Below are 12,796 nucleotides of genomic sequence, written 5' to 3'. Positions count from 1 at the left end.
AAAAAAATAAATATATCTCAGGGCTCTCAAAATTTCAAAATCCCTGGTAGCCCTTCGGGCAGGGACTCTTCCGTTTTTGGTAGCCCAAAATAAATTTAAGTAGCCCGAATAAAAAAGAGCAATTTTTTTGATTGATGTTTTGTTTCCTTTACAATATTATACATTAAAGTATAATATTGTAAAGGAAACAAAACATTAATCAAAAAATTGTTGAAACACAAATTACAACATTGTATAAAAATTACAATCATCAACTCAAATACTTGGTTCTAATTGAACAGAAGTTTCTATCAACTTGTAAGAACTGTGTAGGACATGAATCAGTCTGTGTCAGATCCTGAATTTGAAATTTCCACTGAAGTCACGGGTAAGAGACAAGTGGAACCAAGATCGAGGCCATTTGCTTTTTGAAGTTTGCAAAGACTGCTAAATTTTGCCAGTGGTAGTTCACTCTTTGCAACATAGTACATGTTCTAAACTGATTTTTCAGGTTTATTTTTAGTATGTTATTTGCAATTGGTGTTTGTTCTGGGAAAGATATTGTGCAAATACAATGAACTCATGACATCAGATTTGAAAGAAAGAATGACTAGTGGTGTTACAAATGTGATCAAATGTGAGTTTTGTGCTGAGAGATTTGAAAATGCACACTTTAGTTGTGAAAATAGTACCAAACCAATTAAAAAAAACTGTAACATTTTACATTGTTCACACCAAACAGTTACTCTGATTGATCATCTGCCAGTTCCGAATCTGCTTCTTCAAACTGACTGTTGAGTCATTTCACCTCTCGGGGTCTGTCAAAATATGTTCTCCTGGCTGTAAGTTTCTGTGGCAATTGTGGTGATACTATGGTTACATTATTATAGCTATTGAACAGGATATCCACTCACGTCCCCTCATGCTTAACCACTCTTGGCTTTAATGATATACAGATGTTCAGAGCTCATCAGCTCTAAGGGAAAAGTAAAAGGGTGATTTGTGAAATTCTGCAATCTTTGGGGAAACGCTGTAAAAACGTTACACAGTGTAGCTGAGATTTTATGAGGCGGTGTGAACCTGATTGAGTTTTGTATAACGTGGAGGGACACCTCCCTCTAGTGGTTAAAGAATATTATTGCTTTAATGGACTTGTTTAAAAAAGTTTTATTTGTAAAAAGTTATTTATTTACAAAATGTCTGGATTGAATAAATACAATAAAATATGTATCTATTTTTAATCGAATGAATTTTAAAGCATGTCAAAGAAATGTTTTATACTGAAAAATAGAAATGTACATAGCATTAATGATCACTTGTCAACGTGCAGTTCATTATATGTAATATTTCGCACGGATCGCATTATTTGGTTCTTAGCACATTCTGATGGTACGCAATCCACAGAGAGCGCGATGAAGCAGTTTGCACTGTCATGTGATAGGCTTGTTATAAACACCCACTAGAGGGCAGTGTTGCACTGTGTAAACTGTGAGTCACAGCCTGCTCACTCGAATGATCAGATGCATAAACCAGCATACAGTTCCATGACTAACCTCAGGAGGTTAAACTTTCAGTTGAACTTTTTTTGTGTGTGATTTGTGCGTCCACACCAGAGGATGTGAATGAACAGGCTGGGTCTCACGAGGTTAAAACTGTGCAGACGCACAACTTGAATTTTGCTCATTTGCTACATTAAACACGTTACAGTGCCACTGATGATAACAGAGTCGGCACGCCCTCCTTTCATGAATCTTCCTTTCTCTTTCCTTGTCGCTCTCATATAATTTTAAATCCGATGTCACAAAAGCTAGAAAGGAAGTGTCATCCCCTATAATTTATTCTTGATCAACAATTTCCAATTAAATGTGTCTTTATTAAGAAGCTATACTTGACTGAGCCTTTTTATTTTTCTTTATTTAAGATCATCCCTCTTTATTTCTAGATCCTTGCAAATGTGCATCCGTATGGTTAATCTGAAGAGTTACAGACTAACCATAGTTTGCGGATTTGAAGCACAGAAGGAAATAATCAGTCCATATACTGATTTCAAAACCGATCACAAAATTTTACTATAGCAGATGTTACTTTGTATAACGATTATCTGACAGTTGCCCATTTTATGCAAACTATAAGTCTTCCTCACACGTGAATGATAGTTAGAGAGCAAACATGCTGGCCAAGATATGTTCTTTAACTGCCACATTAAACAAATCTCTACAACTGCCTTCTTTCACCTGTGCAACATTGTACAGATTAGGAACATCTGGTGTCACAGTGATTCTGGAAAACTAGTCCTGCGTTTGCCAGTTCAAGCCGGAATTATTGTAATTCTTTATTTTCCTTATTCCTTATTGTCCATCATCTCCTGTGGAGTGTAGTAAAGATGGCAGCCACTCTCTGTGATGATGCAATGCATAGGGCTGGTTCCGGTGCTGCTTTGCATGTCAGTAGCTTTGTGTGTTCTGTGTCAAATCGCTCCTTGTCTGTCTGTATATGGCCCTGAGTCTGAAGCTGCTCAGTAGTTACTGATTTAAAACAACAACAAAAACTGCTGTTTGTTTGGTTTGCCAGTCAGTGAAGACAGATGGCTGTTTTTCCTGAGAAAATTCTTTTGGAGCTTTCTTCCTGTTAAAGGAAGTTTTTTCTTCCTATACTCCCCACAGAGTGTTTGCACAAAGGGAATTTTTTTAATAACATAACAAAGCCTTCATATGGCATATTTTTAAAAAAGCAAGCAAGATTATTACCACACAAAAATACAGTTATAACAATTTGATCAATGCAAGATGCCCAATGTAACTAACCCCAGTTACAGATCCTAAGATTCAATTATCTCTTTACTTCCACTTACCTAGTTTGAGGGGTTGGGGGTCGTTTTTCACGCCATAAACAAAAAACAAGATAAAATGTATGGTATTTATCCACAAAACTGTGAAATGATTGTGCTACAGCATGCAAAACATTAAGCATACACAAATTAAGTAGATATTAAGTAAATATGACAAAATAACTCAAGAAAGATATAGTAAAGAGACAAAAGCAGAAGTACAATTACATAAAAATGAATTTAAAAAAGTGAAATAAGATAAAAGAGATTGGTGAATTTAGCAAGGAGCTTCTAGAGATCAGTAGAGCGATGGCTGAACAGTACCAAATTTGACAAGTTTCATCAACTCATTAGCATAAAGTCTGTAGCTCAGGCAATAGAACGGGTCAGCTACTAACTGGGAGGTTGGTGGTTCGATCCCTGGTTCCCGGTTGCTCCAGTCTGCATGTTAAATATCTCTGGGTAAGATATTAACCCCAAGTTGCCCCATATAAATAAGAGCACTTATGTAGAAGAAAGTGCTTCTATGAATGAAGTGCTTCGAGTGCTTGGGTAGAGTAGGAAAGGCCCATTTAAACGAACTGGGAACAAACTTCTTCCTTCTTCCCCTCTTAATTAATAACTTTGTGTGATTCTCAGGATCAAAAGCTTTAAAAGCATAAAACACATAAAGAGTGATGAGTTTCTCACTTTATAAATATTTACAGTCTCCCTTAAAGAATAATTACACAAACCAGTCACATTTACAGACACACTGGTTCTCAGTAGTTCATAAAACTATTTAATCTATCCAGCAGAATTCTTACAGTTACCAAGACTGCTGACTTTAACATGAAGCGTCCTGAGATATTGGGAACTGGCTTTTAGAAAAACATTGTATAAAATGAACGCAGGTCTGCAGACTCAGGCCTGCTTACCCGTGTGTTTATTGTACGTTGCATCATGTTCGTACACTGATGCATACGGTGTACTCGAGTGGTTCGCAGGCTTTGAATTTCTGAAATATAAAGATAATCAAAGGAACTACAGAAACACTGTGTGACTAAACCCTCGTTCTTTTCCCTGTTGACTCTTCAAATACAGTCTTATCACGATGACATACCATTTCTGTTGACAAAACAGTGCTACAGTTGATTTGTCAGAACATTCCAGTCCACGCGGAGATATGTGACACACACTTCCTCTCAGTTTGATATGTCTGTGGGACTGATAACGCTGGGAGAAAAAATAAAAAAAGTCCGGTGTGTAACATGTGCATCATAATGTGATGCTTAAACTGTAATAAGCAGGCAGCTTGCATGGTGTCGATCGTTTGACTTGTAAAGTAAAATGGAGAAAATGTGGTCACATAACGAGCCTCGACATATTTCTATCATTCAATCTGAAGCACAAAGGTTGTCTGTGCTGGTGTTATCTGTTTCAGAGTGGAATAAAATTGCATTATTCACTTAAGGAATAAAAAGAAAAAGACTGTGCAGAGCAACAAAATGCACACTGTTCTGAGCGTAGACGTCTTGAGAAATCTGGAGGAAGAATGCACACGCTCGTATTCATTTATCAATGTGGGAAACCTTCTGTGCCTGATTCTCAAACAGCTGTGCAGGAATGCAGCCCTGGTGGTGACTCTTGGTCAGCCTTATCTGGCCCTGCGTAATCTCCCAGAGGTGTTTGGGTTCTCAGGAGAAACACGTACTCAAGAACATGCAAAAAACACAGCAGCATTTCGAGTGTGCAAGCAAATGCACGTACACACACACACACACTAGAACTAGAGGGAGGAAGAGGTCACCTGGAGGTTTATGTTATTTGAAAGATTCTGTTAAACATTATGCGACAAATTCAAAGCCAAGCACGTGTGCGCACGTCTCCGGCTACGTGTATGATCTTGTTGGAGTCTCTGGTTTGTCTCCAGTTCTGTGTTGCACTCGAGTGTAAGAAGAAGTGTTCTTGATCCAACAGGGGGAAAAAAATGCGAGTGAGGATGCCAGCGTGAAATGTAAATGCCCCGTCTTAACTGTGGGCTTTCGCAGTCAAGTTAACACTTGTTTATGCTGTCGCTCTGTACGTATATGGAAAGTACTGAGACTTGAGCTATGAGAATACACGGTTCACGGTTAAGGATCATAACAATTCTTCTGTTTGGTTTACACCAGATCCTGAACAAAACATGTACAGCACGTGCGAAGGATGTTTTCCTGCCGCACATGGACACTTCTCACTTGGCCAAGTGGATAAAAACATAGATGGGTATGTTAGCTCCCCCCTGCTCTCAGCTCTAAACCCTGGAGCCCACCCCACCCTCCCTGCTTTGCCACATGACTGCTCTCCTCATTGTAGGGTCTGCTGTGTCCAAGCCAGGACAGCTGTGGTACAACAGGCCCCATTGTCTTCTGCTATATGACACTATTATGTAACAAACAGGACCGCGGGTGAGATCACCAAGATCTACCAAGCCTCTCTGGTCCCATCATGCGTTCACTGGTGTGGAGTAAACACAGAGAGCCGGCGATGAGGGGAAGCAAAAATGGAAGTCCAGTATCAGTCTGGAGCTGAGAAGGTGTAATTACTTGGAACAAACTGTTGTGCAAACAGGCGACCGAGCAGATTATGGGGGATCTGAAGAGCAAAGCCAGAACAAAGCCACAATACTTTGGCGTGAAAGTTGGCCGTGCTGTGGCCCTCCCTGTTTCTTTACAACTACATAACTCACAGGACACACACACGCGGTTATTATTTTAATACATTTAATAGTGCACTTTGATTAACCTGTACAGAAATAATATTATTAAAAAAGATAAAACATTTTCATTTACGTAACACAAAGCTTAACATGTACAATAAAACAGTATGATACAAAACAAACATATCTGAGGTATAAATATATTGGCTTTAAATTAACTGTCATTGTCATGCATTATTATTTGGCAGAGACACAGTTAAAACACTTGCGATGCGAACAATGGCTTAGTGGATTAATCGGACACGTCAGCGCGAACAACGCACAACCTCAGATTTAAGCACGAGTGTTACGAGTGAAGGTCAGCTGATACAATGTCTTTATTTTTTGAACACAGACGAGACAGCACAGCGAAAGAAGCTCACGCAAAGATATTTTCCTTCCTTCAAATTCACACATTCAGTCTGCCCTCCTCTTTACAGTAAAACCTGTAAAATCACCACCTTTATAAAAGGACCCCTCTTTTTTTTCCCCCTCTACTTTTCCTGTCGGACTACCTTTCTGTTCTCGTCTACATCAAAGCGACTGCGAAAGCATTATATGTTTTTAAAAACTTTGATAGCATACAAGCCTAAAATCTCAAAAACTGTGCTGTGCTTTAAACAAATCTAACACTTGTGACGGTGAGGAAAAGCTCACTGTGGGGAATCTACTGTTTTCATCTTGGGTTTTTAAAAAGAATTGGTCCATTAAATCAGTTTGGTCTTGCGTTTCGGTTCGTGACATCCATAAAGTGTGCCTATGCATCTCCGAGAACGCAAACAATGGCATCACACGCTCGAGAGACATTTGCCGCTTACTCAATTTGAATTCTTCTTGATGGAATTTAAGACATCTATCTGTATGTTAGTAAATGAGGCCCTTCCTTTGATCGCTCCTCTCAGTTTGGTGAGCCAGCCACCAGTACTCGTCTGTCTCTACCCTAAAACACTAAAACCCTTTGTGCTACCGGCCACCTGTCGTCTCACAACATCCTATCTATTGTCTCCGCTCAGTCTGCGCATTACCGTCTTTCTTCGCCCGTGGATTTATCAATCGGCTGACCATAATAATGTCTGCTGTGCTTTGCTGTAACAGAAAAAAAGGGGACAGAGGTAACGCAGGACATACGCCGACCTTTACTTTGAACAGACTACTTTATGTACACATTTTTCTGCTACTGGAAACCAGTATGACGAATCTGTGTTAACTGACGTATTCGCATACACGCTCTCACGCATACATTAAATCCCTCTTTTGCTTCTCAGAAGCAATAGCACCCTTTGGACAAACCATACATCCTGTATCAACATCGCCTCCTCTGGCCCAGATAAATGTTTGTCTGACATAAGTCCTCTTGGCAGCACGCTGGGAGGCCCCAAAAGAACAGTTTAAAAACATAACATCAATCTTGTTTGGACATAGGGGGGGAAAAAAATCACAAAAAAAGTCCTTCAATCCAGGATCCAGAGTTTGTCCTGATGTGAGGATGGAGGCTTGGACTTTGACCTCCCTGGTGGGATGGAGGTCAAAGTCCCACCCCCCAAAAAAAATTCCCCAAAACTGCCGCCGTCCAAATTGCACAGCGCTTTCTCATTTGTCCATGGGTGCAGTGAATGAGTCTCGTATCCGTGCCACCTCGGCAGCGCACAAGTGTCCATACAGTTTATTGTACCACTCTGGGAAACGACCCCTGATTAGACAAAGAAAGAGAGGAGGCTGTTAGCCTACTGCGTTGCTCTAAAACTTGATTTGTTTGTGGCTCTGGAAGTAATCCACTCACCTGCAGTCGGTTCGGGAAATGTGCGTGAGTCGGGATTTGCTCGCTCCACAGGGCTCTATGAAGTAGCGTGAAGTAAGAACATTGGCTCGGACGCCCACCGCAGACGCCCCTTCGTGATCTACAGAGGTACACACCAGTGCGCATGCTCCCTTTGGCAGGTCCGTTACCCATGTTCTGTTAGAAACCAATAAAGACACTTTAGATTAGAAACAGCATTAAATTAGATGTAAGATGAAAGATAAAGACAAAAGCAAAATAAACACAAAGAAGAGAAAAAGACAGCGATCTACCTGAGCACGACATGGTCTCTGGTAGGATGAGGCGCCATGGAGTTCCTGACATACTGGTAGACCTCTGTCCTGTCATCGAGGGTCTCCACTACACGGCTCTCGAGCAGGTCCTCATCCCAGTGTCCCTGCTCTCGCAGCACCCGGGTCAAAACCTCTTCGGGAGTTGCGGGAACCTCCACCGTTACTTTCCACAACCGCAGTGGATACCCATCATGGACCTAGAGAAACAGATGGCGAGACCCAGTTACTTTACTTGCAGTCCATTGATTTAAAGCACTTTATGTCATTAAAATCACAGAACAAAGACAGGAAATTACAGCAGACAGGAAATGTCATGCACACAGGTTCCTGCAGTTAGTTTTAAGGGCTTGAAAAGAAGGTGACTGGACTTGTTTAAGTATTTTCAAGACATTTCACCTCTCACCCAAGAGGCTTCGTCAGTTCAGTTTCACTCACAACCTCTGGTGGTAATATCTGACACCTTTTTCACAGTCGTGTAATAATGCACACGATTAATAATCAGTCAACGAGTGAGATGTCCTCAGCAAACTTAAAGAACACCAGTTGCCTTAATCTTATGCACAACAGCTAGGCTGTGTTTCAACATATTTCACTGCGCTCTGGCCAGGTCAGCTGCTTCTTTCTGCCATCATATGATAAAAAGCACACACTCTGTGCCTTGTGACTTTAAACTGGAGAAAAAGATAACCTCATCCAGGGCCTCGCAAACTGGACACAGGAAATGTAAGCCTGGGATAATGCAGAGGCTCTGTACGGGTTTGTGTTTGTGTGTGTGTGTCTCTATGTCAAGCTGATGTCATTCTGGGATGGAGTCCAGTACTGGGATGGGAATGAGATGCCAAGGGGCCAGGCCACTTTCGCACGGATTTGTTTTTACACAGGAAACCCTAACTGCAGGTTTTCCACTCGATATTTAGAGTTAAAAGAGAGGCAGGGCAAGGACTGAGAGGAAAAGAGAGGAGAGGAAACAGAGATGGTGTGCATGTTTCAGGAGTGACAGCTTGTTTACACTCTATAGAAAGATAATAAATCTTTCCTGTGAGCTGTCTGACAATTTTATCAATGTTTCCAGGCTGAAAGTAGCCGCACAGGCTGAACAGATGACATTTAAGAGGACCTAGAGATAGATTTTTAAAAAAAGAAAAAAAGAGGACCTACCTTCCTATATGCCAGGTCAGCATGCTCTGGCGTGGAGCAGCTGTCATATCCTTTGAACTTGTCTTTAGCCTCTTTGAGGAGAGTGTCCAGGCTATCTTGTAGGTACGCCCTGTAGCCTCCATGCGCAGCTTCTTCACCTGCAAGCTCCTCCAAGCGCTGCGGCAGCAAAGCCTGCTCCATATACGAGTTTCTGCAGCGATTCATTTCTTCTGGGATCTGTGAGAGAAGAGGAGATGGATGGTTAGAACAATTATTCATCTGCTTAGTCTGTTAGAGTTTAGGATAAAGAAATATCTTTTGGTTTGACAGACTTCTACAATTCCTACTGATGTTAGAGAAAACAAAGCACAGAAAACTTCAGAGAAAAAACTAAAAAATTAATTAAGACCCCCTTCACTAAAAATGATTGGCAGTGTGAGCTTACTGTGGGGAAAAACTATTATGTAAAACAGGTCTGATTTTAAAGATCTCAAAGCATTTCTGAATACGTGATTAACACTGAAGTCATGGTTTTTCTGGCTTTGTCATTATTACATTAATCCCATTAAACAAACTGGAAACACATCCTGTGTTTGCCTAGTGTATCCTCAATATAGTCTCCTTCATATCTTCCATTGTTAATTGCATCCTGACAGTGTTATCGTCAATCTTCCCTTTAAAAAAACCTCCATAAGCAAATGCAAATGTAATTAAAGAAATCATTTAAGGAGGTTAATTCGGTTTACTTGTGCAATGTGACCATGACAGGAAAGCAGGAAGCCTTTCCACAGCCTAATAGAATTTTAAACGACCTTAATGACCCACAGTGTGCAGCCTTTTAACATTTACTCTACCATGTCCAGAGAAGATGGCACAAGGCAAAGCACATTTCTGGCTTAATGTCAGTTTTAATTGGATCTGTAATGCTGTAGTTTTGCTGATTATTTCCTGTTGTGCTATCCATGTGGAGATGCCAAATCTCACTGACATGAATTTATGGATTTCTGACCCCTGTGATACTATGCTAGAGTTTGGGGGGCGTTTACTTGAACAGAGCTCTGGACAACATAGGTATTCAGCCCCCCGTAGCATGTTCACTTTCCATAATCCAAACTCCTCTTGAACGAATAACTGCATGAATTGGATCAATACCTTACATAACTGGGACTCTGTTTGTTGACAGGACAAACGCAGGGACACGAGGTATGCGGCAGGAAACCGGAGGTGACATTTATTCTGTCAGCAAACATACCCTCGTTACCTTAAATGGCAGTTTACTGTGAAGGTAGTAGCCAGTAACTCATTCTGCTTTTATTTTTTAAGCTAACTTTAAAAGTGAAGAGTTTGCTGCACAGGTTCTGCTACACGATTTTTAATCACTGACCCTAAAGAGTTTCCTGCACTCCTGGATCATGTGCGCCAGGCCGTGAGTGGCAGCAAGGTTTTCATTCAGGTCCCTCTGGTCTGGCTTTCCGAGTGTCTGCTTCCGGTTCATCACCCTTTGGGAAAGAAGGAAAAAGAAGAAGACATAATGAGGCTAATCAGAGCAATCACCACAAAAGAAAAGTAAAAAAAAAACTGGAGGAAATGGTTTAGCTGTATAAAGCTGATAAACCCTCACCTAGAAGTGCCAAATGTGGAACAATGCATGTGTTTTTTTATTTAGGTCTGGACGTTTATGTAACCTTTCTATTTCCTCTGTCTCTCCCCCTTCCTCTTCTCACCGGCTTTGCTCTCTTCCACACTATTCTGCCCTCGTGCTAGTTTGGAGTGACCCTTTCCTGTTTTCCAAAACTGCACAGGCATATTGTGCCCTTATGCAAGATGCTGCAACAAAAACTATTTTGATTAAAGGCATGAAACTGAACCGATTACAACGGCGCGCACTCAGACACACACCTCGGCGAGGAGCTCTCCTTCCGTCGAAGCGTGTTGAGGTGGAAAACGGATGGGGCCAGACAAACTGCTAGGTTGGTGGGAGTCATCTGATTCTCAGCCACGCTGGCCGTCACATCGCTGAGCAGACACAGCAGCGTCCGGAGTGCCTCTCGGTTCTCATCCGGCAGGAGCAGCACAGCAGCGCGAGCTGCCTGAAGGCGGAGCTCTTTAGGCATGTCTGGAGAAGAACATGGACTCCATCATCATTCCTTTTCAGTTCAATTTAGCACAAATTTATTTAGCTCCACAATAAGATTATCATATATAAAATTAAAAGCTCAAGGAGAGTCAGTCAGTACTAATATCTGTTGTCATACTACATCCTGTCATCGTTCTTTCCAGCTGTTGTTTAATTCAGGAAGTAGACCGTATCGGGCCTCCAATTACCTGCCAAAAACGAGTTATGATGGGATCTGTGTTGACCTGTTACATAAGCTATGTTACATAAGCTTATATGTATGGGTCCACTATATGCTTGACCTCTCATACATCACCTTACGCAAACGGTGTAGCGTCCACAGATGTGTGCTCATCTGTCTCATGTGTTTTTACAGCTCTATGGCTACAACATCTAAAACAAAGTATGTCAGCTGTGCAGTTGCATACGTCAAGCTGCGCGAGGAATGACGTAGACGAGCCTGGAAGAACATTTTCTGTGTTTTGTGTCTTCTTACACTGATAGATCTGCAGGAAGGTCTCTGAAAGTTTGCTGGTAAGCAAGGGCTCTGGTAAATCTCTGAAGTACTGCTTCAGCATGTCGGCAACGTCATAAGCTGACTGGCCCTCGTAGTTGACTCCTCCCCCGTCGGCGCCGCTCGCTTCATTCATCTGACGGAGGGCTTGGATACGAGATTTTACGCCCGATTTCCTGAAAAGACCCACCTGGGCGGGGAAACAAAGAAGAAAAGGGTTACGTCTCACATACCATGCAGAAACCTTTGAACTATAAAGTACCCGATCAAAGAGTATCAAAAATGACTCTCACAAACACACACACACACACACACGTCTTTTATTGCGTTAGGCTGTTGCATTAGGAAAATAACATTCTTGACTTATCCACAAATCCTCAGCTTACAGTCAATATGGTTACATCACAACAGATCCTGTTGACTGTATTTACAAGGAGCTCCAACAACAGCCAGTAGGCATTCTTGTAGTGAATGCTGTGTAGGACCTCATCAATGGCCTTTTAAGGCTGTGTGAAATGGCAATGTTGGGGAGGAGAAAAGAAGAAGACTGCTGGCTTGTTCACTGAATATTTTCCATGAGCTTTCACACTTCCAAACAGAGGCACTTTGTCTGTCCTTGAAAAGAGAGCCATCATTCTCTTTTGCATGATGCCATATTAAAAGCCATTTTTCAATTTGACTGCACCTTTCCTTCCTTTATAAATGCACAGACTGTGACAGACTGGGTATAGATTAAAGCGACACAGGTGACTGAGCACACTGACTCTCCCCTGGCACACAGAAAGTGTTTACACACTGAGTGGGCATCAGACTTTTTCCAATTCCCTGCCTCATGTTATGTAACACCAAGAGAAATATGCACATGTATTTAAATTGATATTTTATGCCGTTTGAGTAGCTTAAAGAAAACAAGTTAGCTAAAATAGTACTTAAAGCTAAAGCTGAGGTGGCCATTACATGTAAACTTGCAATTCCAGTGTATAAAAAGGTTTTGCACACATCTGTGCATATTTCTGTACTATATGTTACCTGGTCGAGGCACTGATTTCGTAAGTAGCGCATGGCCTGCTGGATTCCTTGAGGCAGGGGCTGTCCCGTCCGCTGGACGATGACTTGTAGTGGCACACCAAACACATTCCTGTCTTTGTAGTCGCGCACCTTGATGCGCTTCATAAACTTCGGCACAGCCCTGCAGCATACACACAAATTTGGATCTTTAAAATGGGTCAACATTATAATGACATACCTTCATTCTCTCTTTACTAACTGAGAGCCTAGACTGTAATCAACAAAAACACATCACAGTAATCAGGGCTAACACAGACATTCCACAAACACCTATTCATACACAGAAAATTGAATCACCGCCGCGTCAGAAATGCGTCAAATGGTTTATTTTTAGTTCAGATGCAA

The 12,796-nt window shown here is 41.4% G+C and overlaps 1 protein-coding gene across 2 annotated transcripts in view; it reads right to left on the bottom strand.

The window, feature by feature from the left end:
* Positions 1–5,528: 5,528 nt before the first annotated feature.
* The window catches only part of dlc1 (DLC1 Rho GTPase activating protein), an 85,805-nt gene continuing 78,537 nt past the window's right edge, over positions 5,529–12,796 (bottom strand). For both annotated transcript variants that reach the window (XM_085276828.1, XM_085276829.1), the window contains exons 11-18: positions 12,413–12,572; positions 11,366–11,573; positions 10,653–10,869; positions 10,138–10,252; positions 8,775–8,990; positions 7,596–7,813; positions 7,306–7,479; positions 5,529–7,215 (exon numbers count right to left, since the gene is read on the bottom strand). In XM_085276828.1, the coding sequence (XP_085132954.1) occupies positions 7,116–7,215; positions 7,306–7,479; positions 7,596–7,813; positions 8,775–8,990; positions 10,138–10,252; positions 10,653–10,869; positions 11,366–11,573; positions 12,413–12,572 (1,408 nt within the window). In that variant the 3' untranslated portion in view covers positions 5,529–7,115. The remainder of the gene's footprint in view (positions 7,216–7,305; positions 7,480–7,595; positions 7,814–8,774; positions 8,991–10,137; positions 10,253–10,652; positions 10,870–11,365; positions 11,574–12,412; positions 12,573–12,796) is intronic.

Source organism: Mchenga conophoros, linkage group LG6 (genome assembly GCF_057382185.1).
Source record: "Mchenga conophoros isolate Kocher_MC1m ecotype Shallow Benthic linkage group LG6, M_conophoros_male_GT1.1, whole genome shotgun sequence".
Lineage (NCBI taxonomy): Eukaryota > Metazoa > Chordata > Actinopteri > Cichliformes > Cichlidae > Mchenga > Mchenga conophoros.
This window is presented reverse-complemented; position numbering and strand designations above follow the sequence as displayed.